This window comes from Macrobrachium nipponense, chromosome 2 (assembly GCF_015104395.2).
Source record: "Macrobrachium nipponense isolate FS-2020 chromosome 2, ASM1510439v2, whole genome shotgun sequence".
NCBI classification, from domain to species: Eukaryota; Metazoa; Arthropoda; class Malacostraca; order Decapoda; family Palaemonidae; genus Macrobrachium; species Macrobrachium nipponense.
In genome coordinates this window covers 161203119-161218674 of record NC_087201.1, presented here as the reverse complement: position 1 = coordinate 161218674, position 15556 = coordinate 161203119, and the positions used below count along the sequence as shown (strand labels likewise).

The 15556-nt window shown below is 39.3% G+C and overlaps 1 protein-coding gene and 1 long non-coding RNA gene across 4 annotated transcripts in view; one reads left to right on the top strand and one right to left on the bottom strand.

Annotated features, from left to right (window-relative positions):
* LOC135221104 (F-actin-capping protein subunit beta-like) overlaps positions 1 to 8081 on the top strand; it is a 39162-nt gene extending 31081 nt beyond the window's left edge. For all 3 annotated transcript variants that reach the window (XM_064258911.1, XM_064258912.1, XM_064258913.1), the window contains exon 5: positions 6031 to 8081. In XM_064258911.1, the coding sequence (XP_064114981.1) occupies positions 6031 to 6288 (258 nt within the window). In that variant the 3' untranslated portion in view covers positions 6289 to 8081. The remainder of the gene's footprint in view (positions 1 to 6030) is intronic.
* Positions 8082 to 13141: 5060 nt separating this feature from the next.
* The window catches only part of LOC135221556 (uncharacterized), a 152139-nt gene continuing 149724 nt past the window's right edge, over positions 13142 to 15556 (bottom strand). The window contains exon 3 of the long non-coding RNA XR_010316029.1: positions 13142 to 13644. This is a non-coding gene — a long non-coding RNA (uncharacterized LOC135221556). The remainder of the gene's footprint in view (positions 13645 to 15556) is intronic.

The window sequence follows — 15556 nt, the reverse complement described above, 5'->3', positions numbered from 1 at the left end:
TATTTGATTGCCAAACCTTCTGAACAATCCAATGTGTATTTTTCCTTTCGTATTCAACTATATTTCATTTCGAGAACCCTGCACTGTATACAATGACATTGCATTTTTTATTGAGTTAATCTCTGCAGTGATTCTCACAGCCCAGTGCTTCCTTACACTCTTAATTCATTATTATGGATTCTTTTTGAAAACCTGTTCTCTCATTTATCAGTACATTGTTTACTTCAGCTTCTGGATGTCAGTCAAATTATCTCCCTCATCTGTTGTAAATACCTCAGAAATGTTTCTTACTATTGTCTTTCTCCTTTTATTGTTGTTATTGATTGATCCATTCCTCCTTTTGATGGGTATTTTTCTCATTTCCTTTCCATCCATGGATATTACATTAGTAATTTTGTCAGCATTATCGACATGTATTTCCAGATTCTCTCCTCTCCTCTTGTCTCTTCATAATCTAGGTTTTTGTACATGGAACTTACCCAGCAGATATATACTTAGCTATAGACTCCGTCGTCCCCGACAGAAATTCGAATTTCGCGGCACACGCTGCAGGTAGGTCAGGTGATCTACCGCCCCTGCCGCTGGGTGGCAGGAATAGGAACGATTACCGTTCTAGAACCAGATTTTCTCTGTCGCGGTAGTGTCAACATACGTTGTTGCTACCTCCTGACTTGATTTTCGTTTTTCATCGCCATCGACCTTCTGGGCTGTCTTTTGCAGGGAAGTACTGGGTCTTTGGTTTGGCATACGCTTTTATTAACTTTTTAATGAATTTGGCTTCGAAATTTCGAAGAATATATTACGTGAAACTACCGAATTTTTCGGTAGACACTTATATTTTGCAATAAGGGAAATATTGATATTTTTTTTTTTTTTTCACTAATACGTGTATAAGTGTTAGAACTTGATGAAGGAAATATAAGATCTAACTTCCTACTTTAGGAAGTCAGAAAGCATATAACTAGATACGCTTCCTTTAGAAGCTTTAAGAGCTCTCGTACTAACGAGCAGTTAGAGTACGTATTGACAATTCTAGTAGTTGTTGCATCCTCATCACCTTCTTACTCCACAGAATCTACAAATTCATATGTGCAAATTTGAAGATAAATGGATGGAGCTCAAAAGGCGAGCTCTAAAAAAGGTAAGAAGTGAATATAGTGTTCCCAGTGCAGTGGAGGGTGCGTCTGATCGGCTCCGTAGCGCTTCCAGGCCTAGACCTCTTCCAAACTCCCAGACCCAGTGGAGGAGGAAAGTCGACAGCCGCAGGAAGGTTAGGGAGAACCCCCACCGGTCAGGCGTCCCCTCGGCAGGTTCTGTAGAACGTCCCAGACTGCCAAGGATAGCCATTGATAAGGCATCCTTAAAAAAGTGCGTCTCTTCATCTTACATCCGAAAAGACGAAGAATGTATGTTTGGAGTGATCTAGCGCGTTCTCTGAAAACTAAGAGAACACTGAGCAAGAGCCAGCCGCTGCCATGAAGCCGCGTTCCAGCAAGCTAGCGTGAGGTACGTTCCTATAGCCAGCAGCGAGGCGCGTTCCAGCTAACAGACTAGCGCGAGCCGCGTTCCTACAACCAAACGCGAGCCGCGTTCTAGAAAATTTTTCTTGGCGCAAGGCGCCTTCAAAGAGACGAAGCGCCAGCCTGGCGCAAATTGCGCCAGAAAAACAGACGGCTAGAGCAAGGAGCCTTACAGTAGAGTGGCAATCAGAACGATCCTTCCATTGAACGTTTCCGGGCAAGAGGCTCTTTCTAAAAGGGGTCTAGTAGGCGCTCGGAACTGTCAGGGCGCACGGGACCTTCCACGCAAGCGGAACGTTCCAGGAGCGAGTCTCCTTTCTAGCGCGCGGAACATTTCCAGGCGCGCGGAAACATTCCAGGCGCTAAGTGCAAGGATCCAGGCGCCAGAATATCCTTTCTCTATCTGCCTCGGCAGGGAAAGAAGGTAGTAGAGTATCTGCTGTATGAGAATACAATACGGCAAATCATAAGCACATACCGTAGTTACTTCTTTGCTGAGCAACTCAATTACCAGTATCCTTCCAGGAATTTCCTAGGAAGGACTACGCTTAAAGGGATGTTAAGACAACACCTACTTAGCTTCTAGATTTATCGAAGTCTTGTTTCGCTTAGATATGCATTATAAGAACTTCCTGAAGTTCGATAATAATGTTATAAGATTCCTTTATTAAATGGAGTAGCTGCGGATACATTGCTGGGATAGGGAGCAGATACTGATCCTTAACTAGTGAGTTAAATTTTATTTAACGTCGTGTTTTTTCTTTGGGTTGTTTGAAAGGAGTTTGTAGATAACTCTTTTCAACTTAAGCACTAACCCTCGTGTTAGGATCAGGTGATCGGGATCGGTGTTGTGCTCCTTAATTATGCCAATAGGCATAGGCATATTGTCATGTAAGAGGCTCTGTCGAGTAAATGGATAAGACCCCATCGACAGACCCACAAGAACTCTTAGCCATAGGTCACATCCTCGCTGAGGCTCTTGAGGCGAAGCAGATTTCCTAGGCATTAGCCATGGAGGCTTCCGCCTGATCAAGTAGGAACCAAGGTTTTATTTATTTATTACCTACAACGTATGTTGTTTACCTGTCTATTCAGTAAATAGTTGTCTCTTTCCCACCACCAAGGGTGTCAATCAGCTAAGTATATATCTGCTGGGTAAGTTCCATGTACAAAAATGATATTGTTAAGATACAATAAAGTTTTGTACATACTTACCTGGCAGATATATACGATTGATGGCCCACCCAACCTCCCCTCAGGAGACAGGTGGAAGAGAAAATCTGGTTCTAGAACGGTAATCGTTCCTATTCCTGCCACCCAGCGGCAGGGGCGGTAGATCACCTGACCTACCTGCAGCGTGTGCCGCGAAATTCGAATTTCTGTCGGGGACGACGGAGTCTATAGCTAAGTATATATCTGCCAGGTAAGTATGTACAAAACTTTATTGTATCTTAACAATATCATTTTGTTACTTAGCATTTTCAATCTAGGTTTGGTTACTTGGCATTTTTCTTGTTTACCTTTTGCTTTTGTCTATTCTTGTATTTTTGTATAATTAATAATGATAATGCACAATTGCTAATGTTGAAGATGTAAGCTTCTCATGGTATAATCTGTCAGTGGTTATAGTAGATTCACATCAACCGTGCATCTGATGTCTAGGCTGGTCCCTTACAACGCTCCTGATTGGCTGTTGATAAGCCAATCATAGGGCTGGAAACTCGGTTCTCTCTCGAGAGTTCACATAGGCAGGATGTATGTTCCACTGCTCCTGAGGGATATGTCTTTCAAAAGTGTATCCCTTAGGAGAGGTGGAACAAACATCCTGCCTATGTGAACTCTCTTAAGAGACTGGGATTCCAGCCCTGTGATTGGCTCAACAACAGCCAATCAGGAGCATCGTAAGGGACTGGCCTAGATGTCAGATGCTCTGTTGATGTGAATCTACCATAGTCATATGGTATTGTTATATTTACAATAAGTTGTATTAAATTGTTTTCATGCTGCTGGTAATATGGTGATGTTTAAATATTTAGCCTGTTATCTGTTAATATGAGACAGGTAGCATTTATTTTTCACTATATTATTGTGATTATTAAGCACTGAAATTGTTTTTCATTGTTGAATTATATTTAGCATCACTGATTTCCTATTGGTATATTTTATTAATTTTGAAGTAGTTAAACTGAAAGAAAATAAGTATTACTTCATGGAGGAACCATTTAAACAGATATTGTATGTTTGGTAATTGAAAGTTTCAGATAAGGGACAAACGGAGGTTCCCTTTATTGCAGCAACCACCAGATCCTCCTGGGGTAGGGTATGTTTGTTATCTGTAAGCCTTCCTGGCTGGTCTTAGGTCCATGTGGAAGCTTGATTTCAAATCAGTGGTCCCTGTGGGCTTGTTTACATTAGTATTCTAAGGGACCTCCCCTCAAAGGAAAAAGGTGCATTGGTTTCACTGTGTCGTTATCTGGATTTAACTTGTTAGTGAAGGTAGTAGTAATACCTGAAGGGGTTGGGACTATATAGCCCAAGGTAACCACTGTACTGCACAATGTCCATAGATCTTGCCTAGTTGGTTTGGAAGCAGGGCAATAGCAGTCGTTCAGTCCTGCTGAGGCTCCCAAGTTGAATCTTTGATGTGATTTTCTTGCTGTTTGTATAAAGGTATCTCAAGATATGGAAGTTTGCCAGTTAGACACTTGAACATGGAGCAATTATTTGTTTGGATGATATGAGTCCTCATTCAGTTGAAACAAATTTTTCTTAGAGTTCTGTATGTACTACTACTCACTGTCAGTGTTATAAATTGCAAAGGAGCAATTATTTGGTTGTATGATAAAAGAGTCCCATTCATTTGATACAAATTTTTCTTAGAGCTATGTATGTACTACTCACTGTCAGTGTTACAAATTGCAAAATATTCCTGCTAAGATTGCTGTGGTTTTCCTATGAGTCAAGTTGTAATCATTTAACTTTCAAGCAGAATTGCAATTTGAACCAAGTTTTAAAAAATCCATGGTTTTTAATGAAAGATAATGAGAAATAGATAATGTTAGCATTGAATGACAAAAATACATGGTACATTCTGAAAGTTGGTTTTTAAGTTTGATGAAAGGCAGCTTTTCTTGTGTTCACTAGGCATTTATTTCTCCTGCGGTTATTTCATCATCCCACAGTTTGATCCTTATATATAGTAATCCAAGTCCTTATTGATTGAAAATAAATAATCTTAGCGTCTCAAAAGTTCATGGTTTGGTCTTCAACACAGATTCAAAAGTGTTTATCCATTAAATTTCCTAAATCAAGAAAAGCTAGAACAACAAAATTTTTATTTAACATCTGATTTGCAGCAGTTTGATTGACCATCATTGTTTGTAAAGCTTTCCAGTCTGTTGTCAAAGCATTCATGAGCTGGATTATAAGCATCTGATCTGTGCTGTAGTGCTATATGATCTTATTCCCAGATTTGACCACTGTTGCTTGAATTGCTTAAGGTTTTGGCTTTGGTTAATAATAAAAATCCTCTACATGTAGTGCGTCTTGGGTATAAAACATTAGCTATACTGTCTTACTCTCAGATTTGACAACTGTTGCTAGACTTATTTAAGCTTTTGTTAATGAAAAACTTCATGGTTATTAAAAAAGTCAAATTGAGATTTTGTACATCTCTCAGAGCATGTTATTTTTATTATAAATAAAATCAGCGACCTCCACACTTAGGAAAGGCAAGATCTGTGGAGACTGGTAGGTTCCATGGGCTGTACAGTGTTCATTAAGTTGGAACCACCTTGTCATTGGCCAGATTAATCAGAACAGCTGAAGGTTGGGAAAATCATAACATCTGCTGGGATATATGTTGGGTTTTTTAACATCCATATCTGTACCTTTTATTTTGAGATGAGGATAAGGTTTTGTTTGCAGCCTTTGCCTTATATTTATTTGTTAATTTTTTTTTTTCAATTACCTTCTGTTGCTAGCGCCTCAGTGGTGTGAACAGTATGGTCTTGGCCAGCCACCTCGGTGGCCACGAGTTTGATTCTTGGGCATTCCACTGAGGCGTCAGAGATGTGCCTCATGTTGCTATTTTCAAATGAACACCATATTTTGTGGAAGCTTGAGTTCAAGATTGGCCCCTGTTGGCTGGTTCCATATGAATAGGGAGAAATTTATCTTATAGTATAGTAATAATAATAATAGTAGTAATAATATGTTTCCACAATTAAAATTTTTAAATTTTTTTTTTTTTTTTAAAGGAAAGAGTGAAATATAAATTTAAGTTGAGTCAAGAATGTGTTATTTGGTCAAGGTGTCGCCACAAAATATACAAAACTTTTTATACTACTGGATCTGATGTCTGGCATTAATCCTACAACATACGTAGTCGAGAAAACCATTCAAGTGTATAATTAACATAGTCGAGAAAACCATTCAAGTGTATAATTAACATTTTTCAAAATTAATATAATTAGTACTTACTTGATCTTTTAACAATTCATCCCCCCAGACTGAGCAAGACTGTCCTGTGTCGGAATCGTCTCCTCATATTGCCAACATCGGACGCATGGTCGAGGACATGGAGAACAAAATAAGGAACACCCTCAACGAGATCTACTTTGGAAAGACGAAGGACATCGTAAATGGTCTCCGTTCAGTCCAGCCGCTTCCAGACCAGAAACAGCATGCTGCTTTCAGGAATGAAATTGCAATGGCCATCAGTCGAAGACAGGCTACCAAAGGGTCCACAAATAATGAGAGTAATTAGAAATAAATATATGATTATATATATAAAAAATATATGTATGTATGTATGGCTGTAGGAAAACTGGTATCGGATGTATATGGAAATGAAGTTCCATATCTACAGAATGGCCAAAGCCTGGACAAGGCAAGAAACACAGGAAATCAGGCCATAAACATTACTGCTGCAAACTGAAATAACAGTGTGAACTGACGAAAGTGCAGATAACATTCAAGTGTCACAGAGCAGTTGAAATGCAAAGGAATGTTGTACATTTTATGAATTGGAGAGGAAAATGCAACTCTTACACTGGAAAGTGGAATAATTCATTATGAAGTTTTAAGATGTCATTCCTTGGAGGAGTGTTGTTCCATGAAATGTGTGAAAAAGTAAATCGAACTGTAAATGCTTGAAACTAGTCCAAATTAAGAGCAGGAAAACTATTTGGAATATGTACTTGGAATGTGTTAATCAAACCTTGCTTTAAAAGTGGCTTTTCTGGTTTATTTATTATTTTTCTGCTCTGTCAACAAAGGCCAAAGAGTAATATTTAACCTCTCAAGTGACCACACATTTCATATATTTATTTCTTTTAAATGTTTCTTTAGTTGATACATGCAAATTGTTAAAGTATCTGCTTGGGTGGTAATAGTATTGGTGCTTTATAACAGTTGGCAGTACCGATGCATACTGCTTATATTTACTGTGGTCGCCATCTAATATATATTTGGTCTGCTCCGCCAGCTGTTTATACTATAGTTTAAAAAAGGTAGCCTACATTTTTAAAGCCTGGATGTTCTGGGGAAAAGTTTTTAGTGGCATGTGTGGATTATTTTGAACTTTGCACAACTCTTATTTCCCTCTATCTCTCTTTCTCTCTCTCTCTAGCTCTTGGTCGTTACCCTTGGTAGTTTTTACTTTGTTGCTGGTACTTTTGTTACTGTAACTCCAGAAACTTGGATTGTACTTTATTATGTAAGCCAAATTTCCTCTTCCTTGAAAGTGATTTTATGTGTGATCTACCATTTCTACTTTTGTAAGCCTAAATCAATCATCCTAGTCCTTCTCTTGTGACTGTTATCACCATGATGGTATTTGTAAAAGGTGGAAATCTCTTGTCTGCAATACGGACAATACTGTGATAATATCTAATTGCAGAAAAAGATTCAAGATACTATAGCCATTTACTCCTCAAAGTAACATTCAATGCTTGTTTAGAAAATTTCTTCATTTATACCAGCAGTGCTTCTTAGGGCAAGTATGGTAATGTTGTTCGTACTTAGGTTGGTTACCATTTACAGTGTGGTTGAGTTCAGAGAGGGTTTACCACCATTTACATTTGAAGTCATTGATTTAGGGATTGTTAGAAGTGCCCTTGCCCTGGGTATATGGGCACTGAGGGTCTAGGCAACAAGTGCACTAATGTAATTTTGTTTCTGAATAGTAGAGTCACATGCATTTTATTTATCACCTCATGTTGATGTTATGAGCCACATAAATTTTTGAAGTTGTCTAATATGGATGTGTACATTTTCAAATTTACCGCATGACTTTTTGTTAAGTTTATTTGGAGATTTCTTATGGTTCATCATAATAGAACTTGTTAAAGCAGATATGATAGTACTCTTGCCTAGAAGCCTGGCTTATACTGTATTTATTTTTACCACAAGTTCTGTTTAAAGTATATATGGAAAATGTTGATCCTTAACCTTCTTGTATTTCCTTTAAGGCCATGTGATCGTCTCATTGTTATGCATTTGCCCTGCGTGGCAGACACTATTTTTGATCAGAGAATTGATTATACAAGTATTTGGTATTGTCTTTGTTTTATTGAAGTAAATTTTCACTTTATCCTTTATAAATTTTAATATTTAAATTGTGGAACCTCAAAGCTAGATAAGGGGACCAATAATTATCAGGTGACCTTATTTAAATAAGTGCTCTTTATAAGTTTTATGTTTTTGTTATTTTTAATGCCTATGGGTGGGCTTTTTCATCTCTCAACCAGAGTTAATGGTTTTGAGGGTTGAACATATAGCTCAATCTTAGCCAGATAATGCATTGTTGTCTAAGAGAAGTTAATCTAACTGTTTACTATTGCAATTAATTTAGCCTAATTTACAATATTTATTTGGTTTATTATTTTTTTTTTTTTGTAGAGCCTGGTCTGGTTGGTTATGAATGTCTCGGTAGAATGAAAAATCTTGTACTAATTCACAATATCATACAGTTGTAAATGCTGTACTGCATTCCAGCCACAAATGTTAATTATTGGCCTGAATCTGTTATAATAAGTTGTTCCTGCAGGAATACAAGCCATCGCCAATTGTGAAATAGTATTTCTCAGTACAAGCTGGGATTGGTAGATGAAACTTGATAACAGTAGTAAATGTGGGTTGGAGGAACACATTCCCACATCCAATGTCCTGCCATCATCAAAACACTTTCTTCATTTGCAGTAGAGTTAAGAAGTCTTAAGCATGTATGATTTTTGTGTGGTGAGGACCCAGTCCGTGTGCTCCAAACAGTGCTGACCCCAGTGTGTGTGCATCTATAGCTTTCCTCAGATAAGACTGGTGTGTGTTCATAGCCGCCACGTACCAATGCTTGCCAGCAGCTTCACTGGAATACTGAAAGACATTTTCCCTTAGTATTCTCAGTGATGCATCTTTTGATGCTGTTCCTGCAGGAGAGTAAAACTTAGCAGAATAAGGTGATGAAATGCTAGCACATATTACTTCTTCCTCTTCTGTGGGAGGAAGTAGTATTGTCTGAAAGAAACTCTCAAAGTTCTGTCAGACTTATAAGTTACTACCCACGGCTTGGCGATAGCATTCATTCTGTTGTAGGTAGGATTGGCATAACAGTACCTTGAGTGTGCTCATGAACCAGTCTCCCTCCATTTACTTCCTTAACATGGGAACTGGCCCAAACTGTTCCCCCTCTTGTACTTCCTCCTCCTCAGAATTGAGCTGCTTTCCTCTGGGAAGAAGAGGTTGTTTATTAAACCCTCACAAATTCTGTGATTTTAGTAATTACATTCCTTGTTTGAGTGTTGGTGACTGCATTTGCTCTCCTCTAGTGGGATGGCAATTGTTGTTAGTTAACACAGGGCTCTGCTAACAAAAACAAACTGTTTGAAACTCTTTGCTGTTTATATTTCTGCAGAGGTACACAAAAGAGGTACACACAAAAGTTGGTGCTACCTTCTTGCTAGGTGTGTGTATGATTTCCAGATCGTGTGCACGCTTACAGAAGGTTAATGTTGATCTAAATGATGATTGGAAAGTCACTGCTAAGTATTGTGATGAGCTGCATGCAAGTGATGATGCAGATACTTTGGTGTTTCTAGTTGATCTAAGACTCCAGGCATTCACATCTGTGAGAGCACATGATTGCTTGTCCAAAGCTTCTTGTACGATTTTGACCAATCATTGGAAATATTATGGAATTGTGAATTGCAATTACTATTCAGCCTGGTCTTGTTATCCTATGAGAGAAGTTAAAGTGATTATGAGTTAACTTACCAACAGTAGTGCTAGGTCAGATTGTTCTGGTCCATGAGTGCCCTCCACGGCTAACTAATGTGTCAGCCATTCTTTAAGGAGAGTAACTAACTCTTGCTTTGGAGAATATGTTAGGTCCTGAGGATTCTTCTTCAGAAAGCCTTGAGGCAAATATGGATTGGAGAGATCATTTGGCTCATGAGTTAAATGATCTTGTGGGCAAAGCAATCATTCTGATTGATGTGGTCACCACTTGTTGATGGTGTCTTTGGTCAATTTAACAGTCTGATCTGTAAATCAAAAGGTTCCCTGCTGTCTAGCGGATTAAGCTAGTTACTTTCCCACTGCTGACATGTCAGAAGATGCGGACTATACTTACAACTGTGCTTTTCTCTTAAGTTCAGGTTAGTCTTGCTCAACAGAGCAGATCAAAGAACAAAATGGAAACGGCTGTGGAGAAAAGGTTTTGATGACTGGGTGGGACATCTGGATCCACTGTGCATATTCCTTCAAGTCCTCCAAGTTAACAAAGTGAATGATAGTTAAGCCTCTGTGGTCAGCCATGCTGTCTGTTTTTGATGTCAGGAGCGGATTCCCCTTCCCCTCCATGAAACTGAGACAGTGAAGCCAAACTTTTACAGGAAGGACCAGGAATGTTCCCAGGCCTTTCAGCCTCCCCTTCCAGCTCTGGCTAGGAAGTAAAGTAAGGTGCGAGGGGAGGAGAAGGTAGAAGGTAAGTGTTAAGGTTTGCAGTCCCCCTCTCTAGCTGCCACAGTTAGGGTAATGGCTATCATATTATTAGGGAAGGGGATAGAGCTCATTCCTGATGAGCACTTCCACTTCCACTTGCTTCAGTGGCAACTGAAGAAGCATTAGTAAGCCTCGAGTAACCCTCCTTAACAGGTCGTGCCCTTGAGCAGGGAACCAAGGGAGGACCCTACTTGGTGGCTGGATGAATGGAACCTCCTAGTGGGAGTAAGAGTTCTCTTGATCTCCTAACCTCCAGAGCTGCTGCTGTTTTCAGACACTGAAGAAGGGATGAGGCACTCACTTGAGAGGTCTGTCTACCTCAGGTATGTGGATTTAAGATAAACCTTATCTGTATACTGTCTCAACACCTTGGAAATGTGAACAATTCTACTGCGAGCATTGAGGGATCATGTGATTGGTCACTCCTTAAGTGTTACTAAACGACAACATAACCGTAGCAGCTTATGTCAACAAATCACCCTGGTAAATCCAGTCACTAGCTAGAAATGTTTTGGTAGTCAGTAAGAACCAACTGGTCTATCTTGCATGGAAAAAGTTTTGTAGAGCTAAAGTGAACCCTAGTGATATACCTGTTGCCACACAGCTATGGAAAGCTCCTGATATTCTGGTCTTGTTGAACTGGAAATGGAATATAAAATTTAGGCCAAAGGCCAAGCACTTGGACCTATGAAGTCATTCACTGCTCAAAAGGAAAAGGAGAGTAAAGGTCTTAAAGATGTAACAGAAGGAAAACCTTGCAATTGCACTATGAAATGACTGTGAGAAGGTGGAAAGTAAGATGGTAGAAAGATAATATGAACAGAGCTACAGTAAAGGTAGTGAAAGGGGTTACAGCTTGGGGCTGAAGGGGCACTGCAATGCCTACTGACAACGGACTGATGGAACTGGCCCCCTACAAGGGTTCTTTTGTTCATGACTCTGGGGTGTATTGGAAAATGCCTTCCAGTAGACTCGAGAACACCATATCTTTGCCTTTCCTTCTGTTCATCTGATGTGACAAATGATCAACTGAGTGTTGTCATTCTAACCCTGGTAGATCCTGGTTGGCCTTACATGAAAGTCTTTTTCAAAATCTTCACTTTTCTCATTGAAGCATCCAGAGATTCCCATTGCCATTTTCTCTGTTATCCAGTCATGCCTCAGTGGCGTGATCAGTATGGTCTTGGCTTGCCACCTCGATGGCCGCGAGTTCGATTCTCGGGTATTCCACCGAGGGGTTAGAGATGCGTGTGTCTGGTGATAGAAGTTCATTGTCAACATGGTTCGGAAGTCACGTAAAGCCATTGGTCCCATTGCTGAATAACCACTGGTTCCATGCAACGTAAAAACACCAAACAAACAATCCACTTGGGTTGAGGTAGCCTCAGCCAATACATACCATCTTCTCCGACTGGTGTTATATATGCAGTCTCTCTCTCTCTCTCTCTCTCTCTCTCTCTCTCTCTCTCTCTCTCTCTCTCTCTCTCTCTCTCTCTCTCTCTCTCTAAAGATGCTTTGTTGCAGATTATGGACTTGCTAGCTCCTCTCAGTCCCTGCAGTGAAGCCCATTGCCCTGTGAAGCCCTGCAGCACTAACCATGAGGATCTTAAGTTTTAGGCCATCATCAGGGTTACTTTGTAGTACCATCAGGCATAAGGTGGAGCTGTTCAAGAACAGCTACTCTTTTTGGCTTCGTAGTGATCAAGTAGATATATAATTCGTCCTGGGTAGAGGAGGGTTGTCCAGCTTGTGTGATATCCCTCATACCCTGAAGTGTTGGCCTGCCCTGGGTATTCAAAGAACATTTTGGTTCACAGGTAATGAGGGCAGGTTTCTGGTGGCACCTGACTATCTTACCTCATTTTAACTCGAAGACTATTGCCCACAAGTCCTTGGAACCTTCTCCTAGGTAAGTACCTGTGGTGGCTTCTCATCAGGTAAGGTAGTCTCCAAACTCCTCGTGGACATAAAAAATCTCACTTAAGGTACTCTGTGGCATACGGGTGGAGACTGAATGGGTGAGCAACACACTCTCTCTCTCTCCTTCCTTGTTCCCATCATCTGGAAGGCAGCAGTATGGCTGAGTATGTCAAGAATCTTAGCTTACAGCTTCACTTATATGTTGACTCCCTCAGCTCTATTATCTGGACCCATCAGTTTTAATTAACCCAGATACTAGCTACTTATAAACTGTGGTACCCTATCTGTAGAGCAGCATTTGGTTCTCACTTTTCCTATAATGAGTGTTAAGATACATCTCAATCTGTCTAAGGGCCCAAGTAGTACTCTTGGATCCCTATGCCAGACTGTATAGGAGGTTACAAGAGTCATTGCTACTCTGCTCACGACCATGCCAGTCAGTCGGAAGCTATTTGCCTACTCAAGGGTGAGTCTCCTATCTAAAACAATATCTAGGAACGCATTACAAATTTTTAACATATTTTAAAAATAATTTGCATATTTCTTACATATCCAAACCAGTGCCTTTTATAATGCCCCACCTTAATCAACCTAGTGGTCATAGCTGCCAAGCTTCAATAACAGATTCCAGCTCACACTAATAAAATACTCTCACACAGAAGGCTCTGGTTTGTATGCATACGAAAAATACAAATGACTGAAAATCTGTGAAATTTCACAGCATATGATGCTGGGAATGTTTCCAGGGTGTAATGAATAATAAGATGGTATTAGATTTTTCTTTTCACTACAGGGGACTGTGGCAATCAGAAAATGTAAGCTTCCAGGTCCTCTCAGGTCAAAAGCAAGATAAGCTATCCTGATTTCATGAAGCACCCTATCTTCTAGCTAAAGTTTAGCAACAGACTACATTGAATTGAAGAATAATTCTCAATGCAATTTGATAGCAAAATTGACTTTAAAAAATATTACGATCAAGAAAGAAAGAAATATAACAATATGTTGTCAACCTCAGTTCATGAAGAGATCGATGTATTGTTGAAGGTATATGGCGAAGTGGGGACCATATAGAGGCATCTTGGACAGATAGTGGTGCAGTTAGCTGCCTGTGATCACGACCTTATGATCTGGAGCACTTTTGTCATCTGGGGGCAGCCCAAAGCAGTCTTCAATGTTGTCACCTGGTCCGCAGAAGGACGCATACCTTTGGAAAGACAGTAAACTTGGGATGAAGCCCGAATTAAATTAAACTAATCTCTGAAAGACACATTTCTTTTTAAAAGTAAATTCATGCCTTACAGAATGTAAAAGGTGAAAAGGAGATAGGTAATGTGTCTCTTAAACTACTAAGCCATAAGTAGATTCAAAGGAACTATACCTAGAAAGTTCTTGGTGGGTATTAGTAATGTTAGATATTTTTTCAAAAATAATAAAGGGAAAACTTTGTACATGCCAGGTGTGAAATATCGTAAATGGCATTCTAAAATTGCAGACAATTACTGTTTTTATTTTCTTTATTTTTTAAAGATACACTTAAGTCTGGTCCACTTCTCTGTTCCTCTAATCATGAACATTTTATTAAGAAAAAATGAGTTTCAGTAATAATAACCAGTTTTAACTAAACCCAATAACTTTTCCTACCTCTACACATCTCCTTTATTTTGTGCCTTTAAGATTGCTGGAAAAGATTATGTAAACTTCCTGCCTCTCCAGCTACTGGTTGATTGAAAATGTTTTTCAAGATTTCAAGGTTAAGATTCAGACCTGAACCATCTTAGGAATTATCAGTGAGTTTTCCAATCAGTCAAAGACGCTAATTATGGGTCTAATGAGATTCTTGACCTTGTAGCTCTCTTGGCGACTGGAGGTAATTTAATCTACGAAAAGCCAAACTTTCCCATAATATGAACTGATATCCTTGGTTTCGTTTATAGGATATTAACCTTTTGTATCCCTTCTTGGGCTCGGGAGATTTTGCAGATGAATCTCCATATATTTAATAGACTATAAACTAATGACAATAACTTACTATCGAAAAATCATGAAAAGACATGCTGAAGAAATTATTATTATTATTATTACTATACCACTAAGTGGACACCAATTACTATCTAGAAGCTCCATAATCGAAGATGATGTAATTATACACCATCAAATACATATGTACAGTAAACCAAAGCGCTATCATACACAGATGAATCATATCTAATTATCTGCACCTCTTGCGGTGCACTGTAGGCATTACTTAAGATTCTCTGCAGTGTGCCTTCGGCCCCCAGCTGCAACCCCTTTCGTTCCTTTTACTGTACCTCCTTTCATATTCTCTTTCTTCCATCTTACTTTCCACCCTCTCCTAATAGTTGCTTTGAGGCTTTATTCCTGTTACACCTATCAACCCTTTTACTATCAGTTTCCGTTTCAGCGCTGAATGGCCTCATAGGTCCCAGTGCTTGGCCTTTGGCCTAAATTCTATATTCAATTCATACCTAATTATCAACCAATCTTTGTCATATCCAATTATCAACCAAAATAAAGATTGGAATTGGAGAAAATGACTTTGAAGATGTTTTTAAAGAGGAAACACTGTACGTAATTGCAATCTCAATCTTATAACAAGGGTGACTGTTAGACATAAGAATTGTTATAACATCTTGATACGACAACCATAATCTAGTTAAGCAGCCAAATTTCTCTACGGACGAACGCGATTACCGATCACAGCCGAACGTTCGGTTGAATGAACACTAGTTTAATGGCTGTAAGAAATGTTCTAATCTTCACTTATTACGTAACACGTTTCTCACAAATTCAAACCCAGCAATATACCTCTCCAAAAATATACGTCTCGTTGTCCCATAGGTGACATATCCAGACTTTCTCTAGTCCTTTGTTCAGTGGCGTGCAAATTCTGTTGCTCCTTTTTTTTTTCTATCCGTTCGTCAGGAGACAAGTCTATTGATTCTGTCTAGGCAGTCTCCCTTCCTTATTTTTCTTTCTCTTTAAAGCCTGAGAAACGTCGTAAGACACCGAAGACTTCGGGAAAATGAGAAGCTCAGAGAAATGCGTTTTAGAAGAGAAGAGATTTCATATCAGGAGACCGTATATACACGTCTACA